The sequence below is a fragment of the Echeneis naucrates genome, chromosome 7 (genome assembly GCF_900963305.1).
Source record: "Echeneis naucrates chromosome 7, fEcheNa1.1, whole genome shotgun sequence".
In the NCBI taxonomy this organism is placed as follows: Eukaryota; Metazoa; Chordata; class Actinopteri; order Carangiformes; family Echeneidae; genus Echeneis; species Echeneis naucrates.
In genome coordinates, this window is record NC_042517.1 from 24,103,318 (window position 1) to 24,131,266 (window position 27,949).

A 27,949-nucleotide genomic window follows, 5' to 3' on the forward strand; every position below is an offset into this window, starting at 1 on the left:
CTATGTATCTTAGATTGAAAACTTTACAGCCAGCATTTTTTTTCCATCCATGGTGTGTGTGTGTGTGTGTGTGTGTGTGTGTGTGTGTGTGTACACACAGCTTTAAGGAAGTAGTTGCGAGGGAAGGAATGCTTCTCAAAAAATATTTAAATGCACTTTAAATAATTACATACATCCTTCTTTAAAAAAAGGCATGGAATAAACAACAAAGGAACCAGGATGCAGAGATTCCCGCATCTCTGCAAATGTGAGCTTTGGTTTAGCTCAGTTCCTAAATCCTTTTGTGGCTGAACTCTATTGTTGAGTCTGAGACAAAACAAATGGACACTATAACCATCCAGGGCAAGAATGTCTGCTGGGTGGTGTTAATACATGTCGGCAACACATGTGCAAAGGCATATGGGGAAAATAAACGACCAGTTGCTGTGTAGGGCCAATTGAAAGGTTAGTGTGAGTGTAATTTAGTTTTTGGTTTATTTAAATTTTTTAACAAGTAATTCTAAAGCCAATAGAAGCTAGCTGTATGTTGCTTAGGGAGTCAACGCAGGAAGGAGCGCATGACAGAGGAAAGCAGCCAGTCTTTAGACCAACCTTTTTTTGTAACCCAGCAATTTTCCTGACCAAAAAAAAAAAAAAAAACAAAAACAAATCAGTCAAATAAATAAAGTAAAATCTCATTGACAGACAAAGATAGAGATGACAAGATGGTTGTGTCACTGAGAGCGCTGACATGCCAAATAAAGCAAAGACCCTTGATAGTGTTGTAAGAGATGCAGACTGTTGTCAAATGCAGCTGCAAGTTTCTGTCTCTTTAACAATGGAAATAACCTGCTACTGAATACAACAACAACAAAAAAAAGAACAGAAACAGTAAAACTGACAAAAAGAGCTTTGGGATGGTTATCGATACGTGAGGGTTCATATACTACAACACATTTTGATTAGATCACCAAAGTCACCAAAGTCTTTTCCAACAGGCACAGGTGGCCAAGAGATTTTGACAAGGGGCAAATATAAGGTTAATCAAATTCAACTGTGTTGTGACACTGCTTTCAGCATATAGATATACTTCTTTTTAAGTATAAAAAAATCTTATATGGGGTTTGCTGCACTATCAATAAATTATTTGCTGAAAGTTCTTTTCTGGTCATTACAGTTTTGAGATGAGTCAAGGGGATGATGAATGACAACGGTCAGCAGAGAGCGCTGGTCACAGTGCTGTTCATCCCCGAGAGAGAAGAAGGGAGGAATGACAGGGTGAAACCTTCTCTACTAGCTGAGTGCAGTAGAAAAGCTGAACATTTTGATGCAGTGTCCTGAAAAAAGAGAAAAGCTACAGTCATTGTCATCTTCCTCCTCACATTGTATCCCCTCTGTAATCTGTTCCAGTTGAGGAGAGAGGAAGAGGGGCAGGGGGTCTTTTTTAATGCATTACATCCACCATTATTTTCTATGTCTCTATCCATCTCCTCCACCTCTTCCTGCACCTGCCCAATCTAGGATGCAGGAGTCCGGGCAGGCACCCCGTCAAGAGCAGCAATATGGAAGACGGAACCGATGCGCAGGAAGAAACGCCTGAGGACGGCCCGCAGCTCAGGGATCAGGTCAAACTGCATCATTTCACACAGGTGGGGGTAATAGCAGGAAGCATGTGGCTTGAACTGGAGGAAGAGGAGAGGATAGGAAAATGTATATTGGCAGCAAAGTGAGATATATATCTGTTTTAACCCCAAAAATGTGTAAGATAGGATAAGATGAATTCATCAAATATTTTTTTCATTCATAAAGATATTATTGTGTCACGTTGCTCTAAATTACAGTGACAAACACAAGTGACATAAAGCTGAAAATAAGTGAAATATAAAAATATAAGATAATGTGTATAAGGTGTACAAATGCAAACATTGCATGAAGACATTGATGGAGAGGAGTATTGCACACGGTCATATTGTGAAGAAAAACTTAATACAAGTGCATAATGGATAAATATACTGGAATTAAGCAGTGTATTTGAAAATATTTTTTTGGTGAACATCATAGAACAGAAAAAGCAGCTCCTCTGGGATGTGTGGATGCTGATGGAAGGGCAGAGAGTTCAAAGCAGGGAGGTAAACTGTGTACATAAGCTAATTGGCTGTTTGCACTGATGTATATTTCCAAAGTTTTTCTGCTTTTAAACGCAATTTCACTACATTAGAAAAATATTCTCAGGCAAATTAAACAATGTGCAGCACCAAGATTTTCCCAAAATTCAAAAGTCATAGCAGGCCTTGGGCAGAAGAATGGTGCAGAGGGGTCCAATTTTACAATTTTAGTTGATGTAGTGGTTTGTCTGGTATTTTGGCATTTTCCTCTAAAGTTGGCAGTACAACGCCAACGTTTCCTACTGCCGCCAGTTGCATGCTGGGTTGTTTTCTCTCTGAAAACTGCAACAGCTTTTGCCTAAAATGCTCTGGGAAGGAAACCTTGAGTCACAAGCTGCCGTGAATCATCGATGAGTCATGCATTCACACAAACTGTAGGTGACAGCTCCCAGGATGCAAATAAATAACAAAAATATAAAAAAAAAAGAAAAAGTGTGTGGTGGCATGGGTGGGGGGCAATCTGATTACCAGTTATTGTTTTGAATGCATTATTTTTTATCATAAGTTATCTCCAAGCCTCCTTTTAAATTTTGATCCTCCATAATGTGAATCCTGAGGTGTCCCTGTCAATGCTATTGTGGCTGGAGCTGTGTGTGTGTGTGTGTGTGTGTGTGTGTGTGTGTGTGTGTGCGTGCCTTGTCATCGGGCAGGCGTAACGTCCTGGTGAGCAGTAGCATGAGCAGACTGTTCCAAGCCTCTCTATGGCTCTCTGAAGTCAGACTGATGAAATAGGCCAGAGCTTCACTACACACCCTAAGAGAGATAACACACAAAAAGAGGATGAGGATCAAGAAAAACAGAAGCATCCCAAAGTCTGTATAGACTTAGTTGTCCTTCATCACTTTAAGGTCAATGTTGTTAATAGAGAATAACAAGCCGAGGCAGGACATCCTGAAGTAAGCCCCTAATGCTATAATTATTTTCAAGTTATACAGGTGCATCTTTACTGAGTTACCATATTATGGATTTATTCTTTAACAATTATTTATTATAATTATAATAACTGAAAACCTTTCGTATTCTAAATGTATTACTGATTATTTCTGGCCATTTTTGTGGTTTTCAGGTCATTAAAGATTTAAAAAAATCCCAAATCTCAAAATAAGATTATAATACAGGAATTTACAAGTTTTGTAAAGTTTGTTCATTTATTACGCAGACTTGTTTGGACTCCCTCAGCTTGAATAAGTAATTCAAGCTGAGGGACTAACAGTCCTGTTAGAAGACTAAATGGGGTTCTCCATAAAGCTGGTCAGCAGATGAAACCTGGAGTCTCTAAAGTCTACTGTAGATGCTGCTTTGACTTTGGACTTGATCAAACTGAGCAGACTAACAGCAGCAGACGACATAACCTCAAACCATCGCACACTGAAGGAACTTCACCATAGGTCCTTAATTTTTTTTCTCTAAGCCTCTCCCACTTCCCTCCAGAGTCTCCACCTGGACTTACCCATGAAATATACATGTCTTTCATCTAAAAGGAGACTTTTGGCCACTGAGCTACAGTCCAGGTATTTTTCACCCCATGGGATGGGACAGTTGTTTGAAATCTTAACCACACTGCAGTTGTCCTTGAGGCACTTTCCAGCATATTTTCCATTAATATCTTGGATTAAAATCTGCCTACAGCCAGACCTTTCAGGCATGAGCCTCTGTCGCTGATCCTTTTGGACAACTGTCAAGCTAGCAGTCTTCTCCGTGATTGTTGTTGTACCTAGTATCTATGTCAAATGAATCCTTTCACTTTAAAAATAAAAAATACACACACAGGTCACTGAAATAACTTGAAACTGACAATAATGAATAAAAATTTACTGAAAATTAACTGATGAAAATAAGAAATGGGCAGCACAGCAGTATAGTGGTTAGCACTGTTGCCCCATAATAAGAAGGTCATGAGTTTGGTTCCCAGCCTTTGGCCTTTCTGTGTGGAATTTGCATGCTCTCCCCATGTCTGCATGGGTTTCCTCCGGGTACTCAGGTTTCCTCCCACTGTCCAGAGACATCATGTTTGGGTTAGCTGGTGACTCTAAATTGCCCGTGGGTGTGAATGTGTGCATGAGTGGTTGTTGGTCTCTGTCTGTCTATGTGTGTTGGCCCTGTGATGGACTGGTGACCTGTCCAGGGTGCACCCAGCCCCCTTTCCCGGAACGCTGGCTGGGATTGGCTCCAGCAGCCAATTGAAATGGACAAGCAGTAGAAAATAGATGGATGGATGGATGGATGCTTGTCTATAATTTTCTTGCTCACATCCTCAGATAACTCTCCTCTTAGCCTTCTCTGATCCATGTTAAGTGTGGTGCACACCATGATATCAAACAGCATAGAGACTGCTAATAGGCAGACTGACTGATTTGATGATTGAAGATACCTGTTATGCTCATTACAGGAGACATTTTAGTTTGTCACAGTGGTCAAATTATTTTCAACTTTTTCTCAGGGTACCATCAATTTTGGCCGAGCCAGTTTCATTAGTTTGTTTTTTAAAATAATTATCAATAATGTCAATAATTTTTGAACTACAATTTAAAAGCAATGTCTGATCTGTCTCTTTCATTAGTTAATGTCCATTATTTTTTAAATTATTATTATTTTTGACAGTTTCAGCTTATTTCAGTGACGATTGTGGATTTTTCTTTCGTTAATGCAGGGCACCAACGATTTTGTCCATGTGTGTAGACAAAGTTTGATAGAACACATTCTTTTGTTATCCACAAACTATTGAACACAGCAACGATCCTTTATTTAAATATGACTCACTTTGTTATAATAAACACTCAATGGTGCAACAAATGTGTATGAATTAGCAACTGACAGTTGTCCTCAATGAACAATTTAATAAACTGTAAAGTGCCCAGATGTTTTAGGACAGTAGAATATCCATTTATAACTGATTCATAAAGATTTTTTTCTTTAAAGTATGAAAAAGAGGGATTACATATTCTGTTGGTTTTGGTATTCTTATGGTGCATTTCTGTCACAGGCTTTAAACTGTGTCAGAAACTGAGTGACCAAGTCATAAATTGGACTTACAGCAGCAGGCGTGTCTGGATGTCAGGCCATGAGTCCTGCAGCTGAAGGTCAGAGTACATCCTGAACAAGATCCTCAGGCTGCAGGCAAGGCTGCTGGTTTCTTGCTTCAGCAAGTTGGGCTTGGATTTCCCTTTAAACCCTGAAATCAAAGAGACAGCTGATTACTATAAAAATCACAAACAAATATTTTATCTTGATTGGTTGGTACAGACTGTCAGTCACACAGTAGCCAAACCCCCTATGTAATCCCCCTCTTTATAGTCTACTTTCCTCTGAATGCGACAATCATTTAAAGAACTATCATATTGTTTTATTAAGGACTTGAAACTAGAGATGGACAGCATAAACTCATTTGGAAAATGTTTCCTGAGATTGTAAATCGAGTAAGAAATTGGGCAATTTTCACATAGACGCAACTTGTCGTCTCACCCTGTGATGGTCATTAGACAGGATGTAGCACGCCATTATCTTTGTTCAGGACCACAGAACATATAGAAAAGTTTGTAATTTTGTCACCATCAACAACCTCAGGTCTCCCACCTCCCCATCTCCCATGGCTTACCTAGGGCTCAGTTCTTGGCATATTATTATTCATTAGCTACATTGTACCCCTTGGACTTATATGTTGTAATTAATCACTACTGTTATACTGATGACGCACAAATCTACATTCATACCAAGCCCTCAGCTTTCTCCATCCTCATGAAACTCTAAATGACTACACAATCCACCCACCTCCACACTGCTGCTTTTGCTCATTAATGTTTTATTTGAAAGGTGCTTTTAAATAAAAGGCATAATTATTATTATAAATAAATGAGTGACTATCCCTTTCGATTTACCTGCCCTCCAGAGTGCTGTCCTTTGTTCATTGTTGGAGTTGAAGTCCTTGGCAAACATGTGCGACTCTAGCAGACAGTCCAGCAGCTTGAAGAGGTGTGCCGAGGTCATATGTCTGTACATGCCCTGATCTGGACCCAGTTCACCTTGTTCTGCCTCAGACTCCTCTAGAGCATCACGCTGACCAGAGAAAAGTTTGGATATCTTAAATTGATGGTTTACTGTTAACAGGGCTTTAATTCTAGGATTCTGTACTTAGATCTGATGTGACATTTGATCACCTGCTCATTTAATTCAGATTAGAGATCAGCAATTCAGAACAGGCCATGAGGAACATATCTAATTTTACAAACAAATATAAATGAGGAAAGATGGTGCAATGGTTAGCGCTGTCGCCAGGTTCGGTTCCCGGTCTGGGCCCTTTCTGTGTGGAGTTTGCATGTTCTCCCCGTGTTCTCCCCCTGCGTTTTCTCCAGGTACTCCAGTTTCCTCCCATCGTGCAAAGACACGTTGAGATTGACCTAAATTGTCCGTAGGTCTGAGTGTGAGTGTGAGTGTGAGTATGAGTGGTTGTTGGTCTCTGTCTGTCTCTGTGTGTTGGCCCTGTGATGGACTGGCGACCTGTCCAGGGTGTACCCCGCCCCTCGCCCAATGTGAGTTGGGATTGTCTCCAGCAGCCCCGTGACCCAAAAACGGATAAAGCGGTTGAAGATGAATGAATGGTCACAAATGCTCCAAGTTAATGTTCAAACAAAGCAAATATCAGCTGTTATGGCATACCTGTGCAGCAGCCATGTTCTCAGCATCCTCCTTCTTGCTGGTTGCCGGGTAGAAGACAATGTTGTCTATGGTTTGAATTAGTTCAAGTTGTACCACACATTTAATTAGAAGCCCAGCAAACAGCTTCTGGTCAGAAACTCCTGGAGCACAAAAAACATACATGAGACTAGCACTTGATTACAGAAAGAAAAATATATTATGTGGAGTCACTAACGGCTCTGTTTTTTTATTTTCTAATTACTGGTCTGCACACATTCAGTTCCCTGGAAAGTGTGTATATATATCAAGTCATTTTTTCAATCCCCTGCTTTTGTATTCTTCATTCTATTAGTCCTGTGTTTGCATGCGCTTGAGTTTCCAGATGTTTATGCTTGTACGTGCTGTGTACTCACTGGCGTTGGACTTGCCCTTCCAGGTGTCATCGCTGGACATCTGGCTGTGTCCTCTCTCAGACAGAGCTCTGTCGTAGCTGCTCTGGGATTGACTGTCAAAATCAGCATCCTGGCAAAAATATCATCCACAGTTGCAGTGTGACACAGCTGCTTTTGTACATCTTTAGTTGGTTAGTCTGAAAGTCAATTTATTTGTTTTCTTACAAAATGTTTCCCATCAGTCATTTCTTCATCCTGTCCAGCCGGTCGCCATGTCAACAGACTGAGGTGAAGAGCAGACAAAAACTAACTGATTAGTGTTTGTATTGTGCCATTGCACCACAGCACTAACTTCCAATGACTAAAGCACACTTAAATGTGAGGCTAAGTGTTGGGGACGCACGTGTGAGGGCTGGTGTTCTGGAAGATCTCCAGCATGCAAGAGCAGGTGATGTTCCAGACTTCGGGGCTGAATTTCTCCCCATTCAGAATAACCAGGTTCTCCAGACAGTTGGTTCCTGACCTGGCCAGCTGCTCATTGTCTGTGTGTAAGAGGGAATTGCTTCACAGCTGATACGCAGAAACACAGATCTCTTTGGCATGTACTGATAAAGCTGCTACTATCATGTCTTGATGGCTGAAAGTATTCCATATTTTTAGGCAAATCAGATGGCCAACTGTTTAGTATGACTTAAACCCACCACAACGAGTCAGCTACCAGGTCTCCCAGTGCAGCTGGGCACCATTGTTTTAATTTACTCTTTGCACATTTTCCCCATCAGTTCTCACCTGTCAGCCATCTAGCAAGGAAAAACATCTTCCTAAAAATGCTAAAATAAAAAGGAAAGAGCAATAGAAAAAAAAAAAAACTTTCTCATTTTCAGATTTATATTAATAACTTTCCGTTGACAAAAAAAAATAAATAAATAAAATCATATTGGTGGTTAACTAGTCAAAACTATATTTGCCACTGTCACCAAAGGTAAAATAAAGACCAAAATTTATATTATGTTGATGAGACATATTATGTCTGAGGGAGACACCAGCATATATAGTCGGAATAAAAGGTGTTGTCTCTTTTGCTGAGCATTATCTGGTCTGGAAGCATCATGATTTACCTTTCCACATGGATCTGAACACCCACCTTGTCTGACACACCATTGTAGCTGTGTGAAAATGTCAACCAGCAAGATTTGACTGAGAGGTTCATAAAACTGGGTGAACACGTCACAGATGGCATACAGGGCATGGTTACAAGTTGTCGTCATCCACTCTGTTTTCTTGAAGAAAACAAGAAACAAAAATGAGCAGATATGCTCACGCATTTCTTGTCTAAATAACACAAGAGGATTTCCTTCAAATGTTCTTGTCAAAAACACTAACACCCAGTGACTTCTGACCTCTGTCTGCTGCTCAGGGAGCTTCATATTGTCAAATATGCGGAAGACAATTCTGAAGAGGTCGTGCCACCAGTGTTTCTCGAAGGTGTTGCCGTAACTCTTCATTATTTCAAACATGACTGTCAGACCTCTGTCAGAGAACAGAGACAAAAGAATAGAGGCGTCAGTAGAATGCAAGCACCATAGGAGAGCACCAAAACCATGAGTGAGATGTCCCACTCTTCTCAGAGGGCAAAATTATGCTCAATACATGATGATGTGCGATCTCAGAATCTATAACCATCTTAAAACCAGCTGTAAAAAGTTTGTGTTGCACAAAATGGAAATTACACAAATGTGTGATAGAAATGTACACATTGTCAAGGGCAGCTAACTATTAGTACTTACCCAGTTGATGCTAATCATCTTTTCAATTAACTGATATGAAAAAAAAAACATGATGTTAAATGTCAAATTGACCCAGTTGTCCACACAGTCTTCATCACTGCTGTTTTAGACCACAAGTCATGAATGAAGCCAGAAGTTGAACACTGTGCTTCCTGATTGAACAATATGTAGAATAGGTGAACTACTAAACGGTGTTAAGCAGGGCACCTACTGCTGTTTTTTGCTAATACTGTTAAGTCCTGCAAATGTTTTGGCAAAACATCGAGTCAGGTAAAGCACCAGCGGCAACATTTTTGCAGACATGTTTAAGATAAATCAAGAATTCTGAGTAATTGACTGCTAAAAATGTAATCTAGTTGCCACAGTAATGACTGTTGTAGATATTTAAAATAAATTGATTTGATTAAAATTGATCTTCCTATGAAAAGTCCAATACTCTTAGAAACTAAAATGTGTGCTACGAGGAGGGCTAATAAAAAAGAAAGAAAAAGAAATGGTTGTGTGACATTTCACCTTAAATGTCTGCAGTAGGTTCAAAATTAAATGGTTAACTATTAATGAAAAGCCAGAAAACATCCAACTGAATTATTTCTTTCAACACAAGTTGTGCGTGTTCAGCTGCTTCACATCAACTACAACCTACTAGATCTTAGCATTGATGATAATGTCATTGAATTGGTTGATCATGTCGAGTCTTCAGCAGCATCACACAACTGAATTATCAAACCGTTCATAAAGTAAGTCAGCCCATCTGATTATATTTGCCTACCTGGTCCGCACGTCCAGCTTGCATCGGTTGATGATACATGAAAGCTCAAACAGAATGGGAAACCAGCCTCGAACCCACACCCGATCACCTGGGGCAACGTTCATGTCATCACTGGTGTACTCTCTCAGAGCCTAGGACACAGTCAGACAGGAAGACAAAGGAGGAAACCAGTGGAATTTGTAAAATGAAGAACAAATGGCAGTGCTTTCTGACACAAATGCAGCTCATCCCTTAAAAGTTTCTTGCACACGATACCTGCGGCCTGTCTGACACGTATTTAGCACAGTGTCGGATGAGTCTGATAGCCTCCATGCTGGTGTCAGGAAAAGCTGCGTTGCACACAAACTCTGACAAACACTTCACTGCATCTTGGAATGAATCTATAGCAGCTGCAAAGTGCTCCTGGAAAGTTTTCACTAAGGGTAGAGAAAGCGATGAAAACAAAGTAAGAAAACATTCAACTACTGGTATGACACTTTCATAGCCATCTGAAGCGTCCAATGTGACTAAACCTTAATTTTATCATTACTACTAGGAAAAACACCTGCAGTCATACTCACTGACGATGTGGCCTGTGGTCTGGAAGGCCAGCTCCACGATACTCTCGTCATGGTCGGCAGCTGCCTGGTGAAACACTGAGAAGATGTTCTTCCAGCCAGAGCGGATGTTGGCTGCTTGGGAGTTCACCATCTGAGCCACACACCTGATGACCATGTCTCTGATGGTGGGGGACCTGGCAACACGGGATGCAACACTGTTACGGTTGTATGATATGGGTACAGCGGTCCGTGCTGTATGAGTGTGTCTTTCTTTCTCTATTTCTCTCTCTCTCTCTCTCTCTCGCACACTTAGCCACGCCTCCATCCCTCCGATTGGAATGGCATCTTTCCTCCGGTTGCACCTTGACCGTTCCACCTATTCGGATTGGTGCGGCACCTGACCAACTGGCCACGCCTCCTGTCAATTGCCTGACTACAGACTATAAGAGAGGCAACTCGTCAGTCAGTCCGGGGGGCTGTTTGAAACGAACGGTTTGCCTCGACTGTGCCTTCGTCGCAGAACTTAGTAATCAGGAAGTCCTGAGATTTGATGGTTCCTTGTTCGAGAGTTTTCTTGTTTGTTAGTTCTAATCTTATAGATTCAACCTTACGTTCTGAAGAAGAGTGGCCAGGTTTACCTCCTTTTTATTTGTCATATCTGGAGACTGACATAGTTTTGTTAAATATTTGATATATGGTCTTCCTAGGTGCAGGGGTGCTGGTCCTTTGTATTTTCGGTTTTTAGTTAAGCAGGCAGCTTTTGTGTTCTTTTCTTTTTAAATCAAAAATAAGTCGAGAAAAATAGCTCAGTGAGTCCTCTTTATGTTTTATTCCTTTTTTGATTTGAAGAGCATCCACCGGCCTTCTTCCTCAGTTTGCTCCTTTGGTTATATTACCAATTTCCTTTTTTCCCCTATGGCAATAAAACCTTGATTTGCCAAAAAAAATCTGGCGTTTTGTGTTGCGTCCTCCTTTCCCCTAGACCGGGGGTCGTAACAAACACCAAATTCAATGTGTATATATAAGCCTCTGTTCTTGACCTTTCTCACTCCAATAAGCCTGTCAATATGTTTATGAAAGTATCTCTTGGCTGGTTATGTAGAGAAAACACCAATCAATAATACAACATGACTTACCTGTTTTTCTTCATGATGTGCTCAAACGGCCGGAGAAAGTCTTTCTGGAAACGGAAATTGGCCAATTCTCCTTTCTCCAAGAACTTCATGGAGAGCTGTCTCAGTGAGTCCACAGCAAAAATGGCAACATCCTCATTGGGGTTACAGCCCACCTGTAAGAGACCAGCAGTCAAAGCTATCAGCTCTGCAGTAACTTCATTGTGTAAGCAACTATGATCAAGTTGATTTAGTTATGTCCCTTCACCCTCAGCAAAGGTACGTTCAATGTTCAGACTTCAGTTTGTTTTTTCCCCCTCTACATCAGCACATAAATATCTGCTGTGTTCACAGGGTGGTGTATGTCTGCTGTGTGGTAATGGGCAGGTAGTGAACCTTGTTTATCAGAGCGCCTGCTGCTGCTGATAACAGCATTGGTGGAAACAGTTGGACTGAACCAAAACAGCAAATAAAAGATGGAGGAAAAAGCTGAAAGGTGCTTAAAGGTCTATATTTTAACTTAGATTTTTGGGTAAAAAAAACAAAACAAAACAAAGATCATAATTTTATATCTCTGCTATAACAATAAGTCATTTAGAAGCTGCGGTGTCTTAATTCAGGCTGTGAGCATTTTTCTGCAGACTGAGACCTTTAAGACCACATGGAGGTGTAACTTTACACTGTATGAAGCGTAAACATCTATCTTTAGACTGGATAGACTAACATCCCTCTTCTAAAACACATAAGTGCACAGAGGAGCAGGTTCATCCCTTTTTGTCATCCTTCTCCGTAATGAAACACAGGGTAGTTTATCCATTTTCAGGTGATGAAGTTTTAACACACTGGTTCACTGACCTTGTTGAAGTGGTCTCCAATAACCTGCCAGATCCGAGACCATTGCAGCCTGATACGGTTCATGTTATAGTAGGAAATTTCCACAATCTTTTGCAAGCTGAACATCCTGGGCTGGTGTGCTGAGGCCAGCTCGTCCATAGACACCGCACACAACCACCGCACAAAGTCCACTGAAAACAATTGAACAGCAGCACTGTAAATGCTTGCCTTATTCATTCAAGATGCACAGGCACTGAGTGCCTTACTCACCAATTGCATTTCCATCTAGTCTAGTGGAGCCAGTGAAGATCCTGAGAGCATAACAAGCAGGTTTAGTGTTGACAGAAACAGAGATCACTATCCATTATTAAGGGATTATTTGTTGAATGTTTGTGCACCCTAATGAGAACTTTGTCTCACCTGTCCACAGCCACCACCACACTCTGAGAGCTAGTCTCACCCACTGACTCCTGGATGTGGGCCATCTGCCTCTTGTCCTGACTTCCTACCAGGTTTCCTGCAACACCAAATGTATTCAACACAAGCTTCTTGATTTGTCTGCCATTTAAAGGCCCACAGAACAGCTTCACTCTTACTATTGTTTTTGCTTTAACAGCAGCTTCTTTAGAGTCAGCACTTGAAATTGTGTTGGGGTTATAATGGGAATTGTTATGTATAATTGTATACATGTGTCCTACCCAGCCCCAGAGGCATAAACTCTTCTGTGCCCGAGGGCAAGCCCTTGATGCCAGCATCCTTGTCCCGAACCACCCCTGAGATGTAGCGTGTCTTCACCCCTGTGCCGATCAGCTGGGCAAGCTCTAGCTGACTGATACACCTCAGGATCTACAACGCGCAGACAATAACCAATTTAGATGACTAATGGTCCTCTTAACTGAAATCAGCGATTTCATTGTTTAGCCCTGAAGGTTGCGTTAGTTTCCCTGTGTGACAAAACCTGAATTCCAGGGTCAGTTTTTATTTTTTTAGCCTTTCAGAAGTTATTTATGAGAGAAAATTCTTATTATCAAAGCCAAAATGGAGTTTGAAAGATCTGATAAGGTACAGGACTTTCATGTATGTTAAATGATTCAATGATTTTAAAAAATGGGAGGGAAATGCACATACAATGTTTCGTAGTTTAGTAGTAGTTTCGTTTTTTTTGAGGCACACTTGTAATATAAATTCAAGGAGCATATTAATTCCTGAATGTGCGTTTACGAAATCTGTACGTTGAATTTTGAGACTGACCTGACAACTGTCAACAGTACCACTGGCCGATAAAGCTGTCTATCAAATGTATGTTTCCAATTGATATATTCATCAGACAATCAGGTGCACAACGCACTGACGTCACGCACGGAAAGGAGAATTTTAAGATCAGGAATACTCCTGATCTTAAATTCCTAACCAAACCCACAGTCACTCAGTTCTGAGTGATTTTCTTCTCATATTTTATTAAGAAGAAAAAGAAGAAGAAAAAAAGAGAGGGGGGTGTCAAATCACCTAAATTAAATTAAAACTACATGATACATGACAAATTAACTGTGTCAACGTATTGTTATTTAGAGATTCAATCAAACTTTGTCACCTCGTGCCAGGAGTTGCCCAGGTAGTTCCCGTCTGTGTGGGCCACAGTGATGAGGGTCTTGATGGTGTCTATGTTCTTCTGCTTCATCTCTGTGATGCTGGAACTGGCTGTCAGCAGGGTGAACCTGGCCAAGGCCTGAACGTATGCATCTCGCTCCAACTAGCAACAGATGATCAGTGTCTGTTGTGAATCACTAACCACACTGAGTCCATTTAAAAATGAATTACATAAGACATGGACAGCTGTTTATAAAAATCTGGTTTATTCTGAGTGTAAAACATCAGCAAACCTGCATGGTGAAGATGCAAGCAATCCGGATGGCGCAGCGAATGCCCTCCAGACACAGCGAGGCCACCTCTGGGTCATCACAGTCCTGCAGGCCCACACTGAATGCTGCGAGCAAAGGAGTCCATGCCAACTGGAACACACATTGGCACCAATACCCTTAATTCTGCTTCAGGTCTTCTGAACTCATCCCTTAAATGTTTCTCGCACACAATACCTTGAACATGGGCCTGACATGCTCCAGGTGTGTGGCACTGAAGAAGGGCGCCTGGGCGTGACTCACTGCCTCCATTAAAGCCTTAGCAGTCTTTGCCATCTGCTCCATCTCCATGTTGTACAGCAGACGCCGTTGCTTCTCACTGGCCACACCTGGAGAAAAGACATCATTGAGATTTTCAGCAGATGGTGAACAGCTGAGGGAAAAATCCCAACAAGTAGAAGCACTTACTCTGCTTAGTAGATTTTGGGGTGATTGAAAACTCTTTGCTCTCCTTCATGGCGATTTTCTTGCCTGCAATCTCATCGTATATAGAAGACAGATACTCTTCAGGAAGATCTTTGCTGTCATTAATACCACGGTTCATCTTGATATACTGCTCCTTTGTCATCTTGTTCTTCACCTGGAAATAGGATAGTAGTTACAAAAACAGAGGGAGAAATGTTAGAATGCAGTCAAGCAGGAAGCCATTGAGGGTAAAAGGAGGAGTGTTTACTGTAATGGTCATTAATGCTGTCAGTGTCGAGACAGGGTCTCCTTGTCTGATGCCTGATTCACATCTCTCTCTTTCTTTCTCCCTCTCACTGGTGCCTCCAACAAACAAACATCAAGTTGCCCAGCCTAAGAATTGACCAAAGCTAAGCTTTCATTAAATCATTTGTGCATGATAAAGTCCTGTCACACACAGTGTTAAAAAAAACTGACAGATTTTTTTCCCCTGTGGGTACGATTTCTTGGATCATATTTTGCAGGCACCTGAAAAAACAAATCCCCACTTATCTCTAACTAATATTAACAACAACAATAATAATAATTATAGAGGTTTATTTAGCAATTTGTTATAAAATAACAAAAAAATAAAGCAAACAAGATGCAGAAAAATCACTTGAAATAAAAATTAAAGATTATTTTCAAAAACTTGCTCTTCCTTGCTCTTTCTCCCTCTCTCCAAACAAAAGGGCACAAAAAAATTCCAAAATTCTACAACAAAAGTTACCAAATTAAGCTACTAATTTTGGGACACTTGATTCTGAGAAATAGTCTATAGAAATAATAGAAATAGTCTCAGGCCATTAAGTGTTTCAGAAGTCAGAAGTAAGTAATAGCAAGTTAAACTGCTATGTGAAACTGGACAGAAGACATGAGACACAGCCGCCTCGCCCATGACACAGTGGTGATGATGGAGATATAAAAAAAAAAAAATCCAGAGTTCTCACCTGAGGGCTGTGCAGGTCTGTGGTGAGCATAATGATAGAGTAGGCCAGGACATAGGCAGTGTCAGCACTGGCAAACAGAGTCTGTCTGCAGAGAAAGAAGCGTGTCAGGGAACAGCTACCTGCAAGACTGATCACTTTGAGAGGCTTTAATAAATCTCTGTGAGCCCATGTCTTTGACAAAGTAAGAGTGAAACCTTACCCCTGATTACACTCCAGATATCGGGCAGCAAACTTCTCCATCAGCCTGTCAATCTTCTGGGCCTCACCGGGGAGCCTGAAGCCCTCCAAGAATGCTCTGAGTGCCGAGACAAAGTCCCGCCCACAAAAGTCAAGTTGGTCCACATAGCAGTACATAACCTCTTTGTTGAACTTGATGTTCTCACCCAGGAACTCTCCCACCTGGGTCTGTGCACACAGGGAAAAAGAGTTTGGAGAATAACTAACCTGAATTGACTAGTTTTTGCCTTGGGAATATGGGGCTGTGTGGTTTAACCCTCACTGTGTCCAGCCTGTCTTCCTGGTGTAGGAACTGGGCGATGTCTGCAGCTGTGGAGCCTAGCATGCTCTGGTCCTGGAGGTACTGGATGCCTCGCTTCGGCTTCTTGTTGAAGCTTGAATAAGAAGGGAGGAACACATGCATGCTCATCTTCTCTTCACAAAACTGCAAATCTCACACACACTGATCTCAACTAATACTGATGGAAATCCAAACCAGGCTCAGACAAAGGGGCTCACAGTTCAATGCCATGCTCGATGATGTCCTTCTGCTGTTTGATGACCTCGTACTGCTCCGGGTGGTCGGCCTGGGAGACCGGGACACTGGAAGAGACAGTAGAATCCAGCGAGCTTATGCTGTCCCGACGTCCAACCAGTTGCTCTGGGAGCTTCAACTCTCCTCCCTCACTGTCAGAAGGATGCTCCTGGCCTGCAAATGCATACGCACACGCACAGACACACACACACACACAATCATTACATGCTATCAATCTCCTTTTCATTGTTTGCATATTCACTGTGCTCTCCGCTTACCAAGATTGGCCTGAAGGTTCGGGTTCACGTACATGTCTTTGCTCCACTCCACCATACATTTGAGGATGGAGACCAAACACTCCAGACCTTTCTTTCGCAGGCTCAGCTCCTGTGTAGTTCATAGAGACACACAAGTCACACATGCCAGCAGTGCTAAACTAGAACAGTCCTGCCCGGTCACTGCATCTATTGCAGCCGCTGCTGATGGTTTAAAGATGGTGTTGAGATTAAATCCTGAATGAGGATGTACCTGCAGAGGTGTCATCCCCAGCTCCTGACCGCTCCGGCCTTGAGCGATCTTGGACAGGTCGTTGACAAGGCGCTCGAAAATGTTTGCAGCGTTCAAGTCACAGTCGTAGTTCACGTAGATGTCAACCACACACTGAGCATCTAGAGGAGAAAATAATCTTAAAAAAATGGGAATCTCTCAAAAGCAGGACAGTGTTGAGGGATAGAAATGATGAAAAAAGAAGCAGCACACACAACTTCTGAGTGATGGGGGCAAAGTTGCAGCTAAGACAACAGGATGAAGACAACGCCGACCCTCACACACATATATATATGTATGTATGTATGGTTGGTTGCCCTATTAATCTGAAGTCTTGATGTTTTAGGTCAAGATTTCCAATGCAGCCTGTGCCACCTTTACCGAAACCTGCCAGGAAGAATAAAAGTTCCCTTAGGTGGCACAAGTAGAAGTGGCAACTGCAAGTCCCTTTTGGTCAGGAACTTGGATATGTAAATAGCAAGTTAATGTTACATGTAGGGTTCACGGAATACAGTGATATTTTACAAATTCAAAATTAATGTTTTAATAGTAAATGCATAATAATGTGACAGTAGTTATTAAACCTCATGGACCTTGGGCTTAGTTCATCTTGTTGCCTTTTTTCTCTCCATGAAGTGTAATTGTTCTTTTTGCAAGTACAGTTGTAGTTGTGTCTTTTGTTTTTTTTTTTTCCTCAAGATAATCTGAAAATCTGACATGATGGCAGCCTCATTCTGTAGTATCACAGTGACTGGCTGTCTCCAACCTTGGATAAACAACTTTCATTTGTATAAACTGCATGGTTGAATTAATGAACATCAACTGAAACATGGTCTACACAGCCAGCAAGTTAAATGATGTCCAAGGTCTAGTTATTTAATGCAGGTTATTAGAATTTTAGAAACAGGAGGCAGAGTCCAAATACTGTGGCAGCCATTGGCTCTGTCTTTATATAAGTTAAGAGAATAAACTGTGATGTTAACATTTAAGTCACTGATGTTTGACGATCACTAAAAATATATCTGTTCCTGGAAAAGATTTGTGTTTTTTTTTTTTTTGTTTGTTTGTTTGTTTGTTGTTGTTTTTTTTTTTTTTGTTTTTTTTTTGTTAAAGCTCTTGTGGAAAACTTGTATCAGTGAGGTGGTACCTGCACAGATCCGTGTGAGGGTCTGGATCACCATCCACTTGTGCTCAAAGGAGCTGGTTGATGTCTCCAAGATTGTAAGAAAAATCTCCCTGAAAAACACCTGAGGTAAAGTGGACAAAAGAGATAAACATCAAGAGATGTGTGACATTCAAACCAACAAGCTTCACCTGCCTAAATGTTTCTCAAATGTCACAACTGTGGTTTCCCATTTCCCTGTTCCCTGTCTAAGATTTGCTAGACTGACAAGACTGACAGGGACTTCACTGATCTGCACCGTCTGGGCTCTGTACCTCAATCTGCATCTTCAGATGGACCTTGAAGTGGGACAGCAGGGTGAGGAAAATAGCCAAGGAGAGCTCAAAGACCTCAGGCACAGAGGAGACACCATTTTTGGAGAGTGCCACACACAAGTACTGTTTGATGGCATTGACAAACATCTCATGAGTGCGAAACACTGGCCCAGCACCCTGCAGCACAGACAGCAGCAGCTGAAGGGAGACGATCTTGGAACGCAACTCATGAGACCTGCAGAGGAGAGGGATTATATTAGCATGAGTTATAGGGCTTGAAAAGTACTTATGAAGACAGGTGTATCACAGAAAGCTCTGAGATTCATGTGTGCCATTGTCCTTTGTATTAAAACTGTTCCATGGTTAACTCCAAACTGGGGGAAACAATAGATACTTGGTATCAATTGTAAGCCAGACTGACTTCTCTCAGAGCCTGTTCCTTGGCTCAGTTTACTCTGGCCTATTCACAGTGGCTGCCTAGTCATCTAATGTTACAGTAACCAGAGATGACGGGCACAACGGGGTGGAAACGAGCAAATTAAACTGAGGATACTGAGCTGAAGGACTGTGAAGGCAAACCGCAGCATTAAGAAGAGGTAAAAGGTCAAAGGTGCTCCAAAGCAGGAGTGCTGATGGTTTAAGATTCGTGTTCTGTGTTCCATCCATGTGACTGAAATTATATAGAAATTTGCTAGTTATGTACATTAGGGACAGGGATTGTCATGTAAATGCACAAGAGATACTGAGTGCTGTCCTGGGCCTAAGGCCTTTCTGTGTGGCGGTTCAATGTTCTTCTTGTGCGGGTTCCCTTCAGGTACTCTGGCTTGACATGCACATTTACAGTGCATGCAGAAAGTATTCATACCAATTCACTTTTTCCACATTTTGTTATGTTACAGACTTATTCCATAATGGATTAAATTCCTTTTTTCCCCTCAAACATTCTACACAAAAGACCTCATAATGACAAAGTGAAAAACTTATTTTAGAACATTTTGCAAATTTATTAAAAATAAGACACTCAAATGTTGCATATACATAAGTATTCACACCCTTTACTCAATACTTGGTTGAAGCACCTTTGGCAGCGATTACAGCCTCCAGTTGTCTTGTGCCTGATGCAACAAGCTTGGCACACCTGGATTTGGGGAGTTTCTCCCATTCTTCCTTACACATCCTCCCAAGCTCAGTGAGGTTGGATGGGCAGCGTCAGTGCACAGCTACTTTCAGGTCTTTCCAAAGATGTTCAATCAGGTTCAAGTCTGGGCTCTGGCTGGGCCACTCAAGGACATTCAGAGACTTGTCCTGAAGCCACTCCTTTGTCTTCTTGGCCGTGTGCTTAGGGTCATTGTCATGCTAGAAGATGAAGCGTCGCCCCATTCTAAGGTCTCGAGCACTCTGGAGCAGGTTTTGATCAAGGATGTCGATGTACTTAGCTGACAAGTCTCCCAGTTCCTGCCACTGAAAAACATAGCAAAGTCCAAGCGGGCTGTCATGTGCTTTTAACTGAGGAGTGGCTTCTGTCTGGCCACTCTACCATAAATGCCTGACTGGTGGAGGGCTGCAGAGATGGTGGTCCTTGTGTAGGGTTTTCCCATCTCCTCAGAGGAACGCTGGAGCTGTGTCAGAGTGACCATTGGGTTCTTGGTCACCTCCCTGACCAAGGCCCTTCTCTCCTGCTTGCTCATGTTGGCTGAGCGGCCAGCTCTAGGAAGAGTCCTGGTGGTTCCAAACGTCTTCCATTTCTGAATGATGGAGACCACTGTGCTTTTTGGGATCTTCTATGCAGCAGATATTTTTCTGTAACCTTCCCCAGATCTGTGCCCCGATACAACCCTGTTTTGGAGGTCTACAGACAATTCTTTTGACTTCATGGCTTGGCTTGTGCTCTGTCAGCTGTAGGATCTTATATAGACAGGTGTGGATTTCCAAATCATCCAATCAACTGAATTTGCCACAGGTGTCATTTGTCATTACGGTGTATTTTGTGTAGAATTTTTGAGGGAAAAAAGGAATTTAATCCATTTTGGAATAAGGCTGTAACATAACAAAATGTGGAAAAAGTGAAGTGGTATGAATACTTTCCGGATGCACTGTAGGTTGATTGTTGTGTGAGTGTGAATGGTTCTTTTTCTGTGTGGAGTTTGCATGTTCTCCCTGTGCTTGCATTGGTTTCCTCCCACCGTCCAAGACATCATGTTTAGGTTCACTGGTGACTAAATTGTCTGTAGGTCTGAGTGTGAGTGTGAGTGGTTGTTGGTCTCTGTGTGTTGGCTCTGCGATGGACTGGTGACTTGGCCAGGGTGTACTCTGCCCTGGCCTAGTGTGAGCTGGGATTGGCTCCAGCTACCCTCACAAACATGGAAACATATAAGAGTAGAAGATAAATGAATGAAAGTCGGCCCTGTGATAGACTGGTGTCCCCTCCAACATCAGCTTGGACTGGCTGCAGGACCCCCCTGAAGGATAAGCGATCTAGATAAAGAGATGAGATGACAACAAACAACAACAAACCACTCACTTTGGGTCTGGAGGTCCATCAGCGAGAGGCTTCATGGAGAGTTTGCACAGTGAGCGAAAAACCAAAAAGGCATCTTTCTGCAGGATGTGAGAGAACCGGGTTGCACTGTGGGGTCCCTGTAGGGCTTCAGAATCCTAAGACAAGAACAAATGAAAGTTGACTTTATTGAAAAGAGACCAAGGCTACTGAACTGCTCCTGGTGTGTCCTAGGTCACTCTCTCCGTCTCACTAGCTAAAGATGCTTTGCTTTAAACATTTTACCTTCCTCACCAAATCACTAACTGTTATTAAGTCTCTTTAGCCATCTTGGGTCTTCCACCCAGTATGAATATGGAGAGAAACAGAAGGCAACAGATGCTTTTCTTGATAAAAATCAAAGAGGTTTAACATTACTACAAAAGGAAGTGAGTTATCTAAAGTGGTGCTGTGAGGCTTTTAGCTGCCCTCCTTGTATAAGAACATAAGTTTGACACCATTCATGCACACGAATATGGCATTAATAAAATGCTCCCAAATCCTGAATGAAATTTTACTCTGTAACTTAGTCAAATGGAGAAGATTAATTATATGAGTGGTAGATCAGGATAAATGGAGATTAATGTGATGTTATTCACGCTGCTCACCAGCATGTCTGTGGAGGAAACAGACGAGCGGTCCTCAATGATACCGTTCATCTGCTGGCCTTCTGTTGAGACTTTAGGGGGAGCCACCTCTGTCTGCTCAGTGACAGGGTGGGTGGGATGCTCACCTGCTGGAGTACAGTACACAATACACATTTCCAGGTCACAACAGGGGAGGAAAAGATCCATTTTCACAGAGAACACAAGGAGGGAAGTTACGTTAGACCTATTCCACTGTGTATCTGTGTAGGCTGTAGCTCTGCCTCCTCCCCTTCAGTGGTTTCTGGCTCTGTTGCATTTTGATTGCTCGCTGGCTTGTCCCCATCCTCAGCTTGCTGTGATGCTGTGGGAGGCATTTCGGCACCCTCATCTTCAAAAACTGAGTATGTAGAATGATTACTGATTAAAACCAATCCAGACATGCCACCTACATCCTGGCAGAGTTAGATGACAGACAAAGAAAGACTTTCAAGCTTGAACTGGAGAGGAACTTAAAAGTTGACACAAACCTCTTGATGGTATGCCCGGCTCTGCCCCTCCATTCATCACAGTGTTGCCACTCTCAGGTTCACCATTGATTGTTGGTGTGTCTGGTGGTTGGTCCTGGTTTGGGTCAGGGGCTGATGTCAGGGTTGTGGAGCCGGCATTGGTGGTGAGGTCTGGAGTACTGGCTGCTGGGGATGGAGAGCTCTGTGGATCTGGGGTAGGTGTCCGGTCAGACCAGGGGGAGCCAGACCTCCGAGTGCCTGGGACTGGAGATGGGTTCTGGGGGGGCAGTCGCAGTCTGTCCTTCTCCTGCTCCTGAGCCTCCAGAGCCTGTGGAAGCAGGAAGCACAGAAGATGAGGCATGTTGATGCCTTATAAAAAAAAATTATATAAGCAAATAAAAAATGAAAAGGAATACAAATAAGATCATTATAATACAGACTCTTCATGTTCTAAATTCAGACTAGCTGATTCATGTGCATTCATTGCTCTGTTACTATGGGCACAGGATTGTATGCAGGAGGGCACACTGAGTCACTAGATTTGTAGCAACTGTCAGGTAAAAGTTTTGGGTCTCCATATCACTGTAATCCTTGCTGTACTTGAGGTTCATACTTCGCAAACTTGCAAGCAATGTACCCAAGCCTTGCCTCACTTGAATCACAGAAAAGTAGCAGAATTTATAACATTTGGCAAACATTACCTTAATAGGTGCTGCAAAGAGAGTCTTTTGACCTTCATTTTCCTGTTGCTGCTTTTGTGCAGTCACATAATTTGTCCATGAAATACATTGCGCAACAGATTTTTTTTATTTTTTTAAACCAAGTGTAGAGAAGTTTCAATAAAGTAAATAATAAGCTCAACTAACAGCCTGGTTCTCCATGCGGGTGAAAATGACGTTGAGCATCTGTGTGAGTGTGGCCTTCGCTGTGGTCTGGTTGATGAGGTTGCGGCTTGCCAGGTAGATGTTGTAGCAGGTCCTGACAGTGAGAAGCACCGTACCCTCATGGATCTCTATGTGGGGGGAGGTCACCGCAGTCAGCAGGGCCTGACAGACAGAGAAGGAAGTCAAGAATTATCACACAGGATGTACTTGAGAAGAAGGGGCTGCACTTGCTGAATCACCCGTCGACTTCCCTACTTCTGGGACAAGCCATGAACATGTATCTCTCATACTTTTTCTGCGTGTTTAGTTCACAGTTCAATTATGTTTCCATTATAAAGTCAGAAAAACAGATGATCACCAATTAAGTCATTACAACACCTTAAAAGCAGAGTAATTTAAACATTGCTTATAGCAAAATATATCTGTGAGTCAAAAATGACTGCACTGACATTGATGTGTCCTTATGGGGTGAATGTAAATAAGCCAAACTGATATTTATAATCTGTCCAATAAATCTTCTGTCAACAGTGATAATACAGTCCATTGCCTACAGGCCAGACTTTGCCCTTTACAGCCAACCAGGATGTTTATTTCATTAACCGGGGACACTTCAATACGCAGCAGTAGTAAATTGAGTCCACTGGACAGAGAGACAGACAGACAGACACACACACAGATACACACACACACACCAAAATGGTTATCAAGCTACATTTTAAATTGCATATGGAGGTGTGAAATCAACCCTTGAATCTCTTTTAGATTGATGGGGTAAATTATAAAACTACTACAACAAGTATAAAACTGGAAACTTTTCAAGTTTCTTTATTTTAGAGAAATGTTTTTAGGAACAGATGTAACAAGCTAGAGGTGGCTTTGTGATTAAAGACTTTTTCGTTTCGACAAATTTTGTGTGATCACAGGAAATTCTAAATAAATATAAAATGAAGTAAAGTAGCAAGTCTTGATAACAACATATATGCAACTGATTTGTGAGAAGAAACACTTAAAATAAAATAAATAAATCCTTATCATTCTTGTCTCACTTTGTTGACTTTATTCAGAATGGGAGATACATTTTGAGGCTATTGAGATTAGATTGATGAAGGAAAGAATGAAAACCTTTTTATTTGGTCTGAAGTATGGTTGACTAAAGTGACCCAGTCCTGTTTCATCAATCATGCATCCAAAGGTCCACCATTATGGACTTTGGGCTACATTTGTGATAACTGTGTGAAGGCTCAAGACTGTCCCCCTATGAAATCATTAGAGGGATATGGGGGCTCTAAACAAAGACTTACACTGGTTAGCTGCAAGCACCTAGAGAAAAAAAAAGTAATATAACAACTACCAAATGGAAAAAATAACAAGACAGAAGAAGAACAGATATCAAACAAGCATGAAAGGAAAAACAGAGAGACAAAATGTCTACAAATCTGCTTTCGTCAGATCTGATCTTACGTGACTATTTTGTTAAAATGGCAATACAACAAGAGCCCTTGGAGTGCCTAACAATCACGTAGCAGGAAAGATCTGTGAAGTCTATGGTTTTGAGGGTTTATGCTTTATAAGGATGGGGGTGTTAGGATTGGACCTAACTGGAAGTAAAATAAACAGCAGCAGTGACAGCTGGAGGATGTGAAGAATGCCAGATGTGCAGAGAGCTGTTGGGTGTACCTTGATGATCTGAAGCTGGACTCCCTCATCAGTCTGCGGCCCCTGGAAGCAGTTACAGATGGTTTCCACCAGCCGGTCTATCAGCCTTTTACCGGGAGCTCTGCTGTCCGGGGCATTGCCTGTGATGTGGCCATATGCAATCAGCTTCTACCGAAGGGAGACAGCACATGGGTTAGAGCTGCAGGAGCAAACTTCACTGTAAAGTGTCTGCATTTCTTCTCAGATGTCTGTGTGTGACTTCCTGGTTCATTTGCAGTGTTTTAGTTGAATTATGCCACAAGAAAGAAACTGAGATGGATTACAAACAATAATGGAAAAAAAAAAACAAAACAAAACATTAGAACCTGAGAATTCCTAACTTTTAGTCTCAAATAGAGATCCAGCCCTCAAAACACTGGATCCAACATTTCCAATGTTTGCAATACAAAGCATTGCTTCGTTCATCTTTATGGTCTATTCCGAGCCAAAGTAAAAATAACATTTATGCTATGATGAGTGAACTGAACTTAACAAGTAAAACTGGAAGGGCTATCTAGTGATAATGTGACAATGTATTTCTCCCAAAGAACTTTAAACCATGATTAAAATTACAGGTGGTAAAATTAGCTAATGAACAAATCAATGACAAAGATGAAATAATATGCATTACATGAAGATTACATGCAAGAAAACAGAGTTTCACATTTGTGTGCGTGTGTTTGTGTGGACTGTTAAGTCATTGCTTTTGTTGTACAGCCAACATGTGAAGCAGGTATAGCAAGATTTCACCCACACACCCCCAACCCCCACCCAGGCAGATAATGCAAAAATAAACCTGTTGTTAGAAGGTGAAATAGTCACTAAGAAAACAAACGCTGTTGAGTGTATTTAACTGAAAGAGTGTGGATAAGCCATTGGATATATTTGTGTGTGTGTGTGTGTGACTATTAACCTGCAAACAGTCCAATGAGGTGCTAACTATCCGGGGTGACTTTGACTGACAGGCCAACTCAAAGGGTAGCACATATTTGTCAGCCTCAATGTAGTTGGCTCTGGGTGCGACCACTGTTCCATCCCTGCAGGATGGACAGGAGCAAACAGCTGAGTGAACTTCAAGCACTATAATGACAGCAGCTTTCTTATAAACACAAATAAGCAAGCCACTGAAACTTAACTAAAAAGATAACTGAGGATGTTAAAAACGAACTAAATAAATAAATACCCCATACTTATTATCAATTTTTACTTTCTGCCTAGTTTTACACAACACTGAAGTTTTACTTTTAAGAAAACAATTTTCTTTTATGAGTAGCATATGACATTTAGGTAATTTGAAACACTGCTGATATACACCAAAGGAACTGCTGTATTTCCTTAGTCAGAAATCACTATGAGCAGTCCGAGTTTACTGTAGACTGCTTCAGCAAAAGTCTTACTCCAGCTTCCTGTCACACGTCACAAAAGAAAGTTGGAAAACAGCTTGAGTCAACTGATGTGCATTCATTCATATATGAATTCATTCATTCACTTGCACAGTGGGAAGAAGGGATGTGTCAATACCAATACTTACTTTTGCTTTTCAAGCTCTGCCTTGATTTCATCTGTGAAGAGATACATGGGAATTACATATTATTTAAGTTTGAACTTTGTCCTTTGCATCTCATTGCAGTATGACACAATTTGAATCATTATCCCAGGGTTAATGGGCCACTTACAAATCTAACCTCATGTTATATGTCTTTGACAAAAAAAAAAATCAAATCATGCTCTCATATCCAAAGCAAGATTTAACCTGAGAATATCCCTGTGTATTATTGCCAACGGTTCAACTAAGCAGTTTCCTTCAGATCTCCCCGTCTGTCATTATTTCTTAACTGTTCTAAATCTGTTCCCCTTTCGTTTCATTTTTTTTTTAATCTCTCATCGATCTATTGAAAGCCAGACACACTTCGCATAAGTCGCATATGACCAAACAAACTGTTCAGACTCACACAGAATTATGGTAAAAATCAAGCTAAACTCAACTTTAATAAACTCAGAGCTTCACAAAGAAAATTTGCCAATGCAATACTCACAGAAATGCCACAGTCACTGGTATTTTGAATGTGCATTTTTACATAACTGACAGAAATGTATGACCCGATGGTTGATTATAGTAAAAATGTAAACCCTGTACTTTTCTCTGTGGTGTATGAATTAGCACAAGACCCAAATATAGCAAGGTATTAACTGAACAACTCTTTCTGTTGCTTTTCACACACATCTAACATTAAGGCATTGCAACATAGATATTTACACAGTGAAGGTTCCACACACAGACCAAATTAAACAGAAAGACAAAGTAGTCTGCAGCAGTAGAGCGAGCGGTGAAAAGGCATGAATAATGAAAGTGTGTCATTGGGGGACAGCGAGAGAGCGAGCTGAGGCCCAGACCTGTTTGTCCTGATCTCAGTGACAGTTGCTTCACAGTCACAGGTTGGCCAGCTGTCGCCCCAACATCTGGACACACACAGGTGTGCCGTTCGGGCTACACTATACACAAACACCGACGCAGCATACAGGCCGGCGTGTGTAACTCTCCCCGGGGTGGCACAGTATCCTGTCCGAGTACAGGCGATCCGGCTGTCTGACAGTGCTACGTACAACACAGGGATTGGTCCGTTTGGCTAGCTAAGCTAACTGACAAGCTAACCGCAGACACACAATTAACTTGCGTGTCCGCCAACACTGACAGTCCCGCTGCTGTTGTGAGCAGATCAGGGTGTTAGCGTGTCCTAAGTAGCGTTAGTGTGTGTGAGTGATGTTAACACACATTTAGAAGACGCCGCTGTGAACGTCAGCAAACAGTTGGGCAGACGACGGAGGCCGTTTGAATGCTAGTAGTACCGTTAGCTCCGTTAGCTCCGTTAGCTCCCAGTGTAGCTTCACCGAGCCTGAGATGACAGACGTATTTCAGCGAGTCACCGCAGAAAACACGGGGCTCCGCCAAACAAGCACACTCACCGAGCGCCACCTGACAGGCTTTGCGCAGCTGGCTGTGCTGGCTCCTCTTCACCTCCTTATCAGAGAGGATTTTCTCCAGCGCCCTGGACAGGAACATACTCTTGGTTTTACTGTTTTCTGCCTTCGACTGTGAGTAGTGCTGCTGCTGCTGCTGCTGCTGCGGTGGCCGCTGTTTTTGTTGCTGCATTGCTCGGTCTTGTTGCCGCTACTCTCTCAGGCCGACATCTTCGGCCTGGCCCTGCGAGTAGGCAGGTGACGAGGGAGAGCTAACGAAAGCCGAGCTATCGGTGTCGGTCCAGTCGAGCTGCTACCTCAGCTCAGCGCAGCCATGCTGGGTAAACGTCATGTCACGTGATTCTCAGCTGTCTGGGTTTTGATTCCGGCACCCCGAGGAGCAGGTAACCTGCGGGGCGGGGTCAGAGAGACGCGGTGTTCGCTCACAGAAACCTGTATCCCGTCCACATGACCCGAGGGATCCGGTTGAAGGTCCAATAGACGAGACGAGCTTTAGCCGGTTGAACTGC

General features: G+C 42.1%; 1 protein-coding gene across 2 annotated transcripts; it reads right to left on the reverse strand.

The window, feature by feature from the left end:
- Positions 1 to 455: 455 nt before the first annotated feature.
- On the reverse strand, positions 456 to 27,857 carry arfgef2 (ADP-ribosylation factor guanine nucleotide-exchange factor 2 (brefeldin A-inhibited)). Of its 2 annotated transcripts, none has more exons than XM_029506001.1 (39): positions 27,426 to 27,857; positions 25,993 to 26,023; positions 25,375 to 25,498; positions 24,444 to 24,590; positions 22,749 to 22,928; positions 21,904 to 22,210; positions 21,621 to 21,773; positions 21,398 to 21,522; positions 20,775 to 20,908; positions 18,254 to 18,488; positions 17,964 to 18,063; positions 16,799 to 16,938; positions 16,549 to 16,657; positions 16,255 to 16,444; positions 16,019 to 16,130; positions 15,719 to 15,924; positions 15,520 to 15,604; positions 14,534 to 14,705; positions 14,303 to 14,454; positions 14,090 to 14,218; positions 13,801 to 13,959; positions 12,908 to 13,055; positions 12,630 to 12,726; positions 12,480 to 12,520; positions 12,231 to 12,400; positions 11,400 to 11,551; positions 10,285 to 10,457; positions 9,980 to 10,140; positions 9,725 to 9,855; positions 8,569 to 8,698; positions 8,313 to 8,448; positions 7,572 to 7,710; positions 7,394 to 7,451; positions 7,190 to 7,298; positions 6,798 to 6,937; positions 6,020 to 6,197; positions 5,178 to 5,316; positions 2,780 to 2,897; positions 456 to 1,661 (listed from the first exon to the last, which is right to left on the reverse strand). In XM_029506001.1, the coding sequence occupies exons 1-39, from the start codon at positions 27,610 to 27,612 to the stop codon at positions 1,497 to 1,499; spliced, it is 5,562 nt and encodes a 1,853-aa protein (XP_029361861.1). In that variant the 5' UTR covers positions 27,613 to 27,857; the 3' UTR covers positions 456 to 1,496. The 2 variants fall into 2 exon arrangements, with proteins under 2 accessions (XP_029361861.1, XP_029361860.1); XM_029506000.1 differs by having other exon boundaries at positions 21,398 to 21,525.
- Positions 27,858 to 27,949: the final 92 nt, after the last annotated feature.

Coding starts and splice junctions, on each gene's coding strand:
- arfgef2 (XM_029506000.1), bottom strand. CDS start 27,612: ATGCAGCAACAAAAACAGCGGCCACCGCAGCAGCAGCAGCAGCAGCAG. Junction 18,064..18,253: donor ATCTGAAGATGCAGATTGAG/GTACAGAGCCCA, acceptor ACTTTACCTCAG/GTGTTTTTCAGGGAGATTTT. Junction 14,219..14,302: donor ATGTCAGGCCCATGTTCAAG/GTATTGTGTGCG, acceptor TGTGTGTTCCAG/TTGGCATGGACTCCTTTGCT.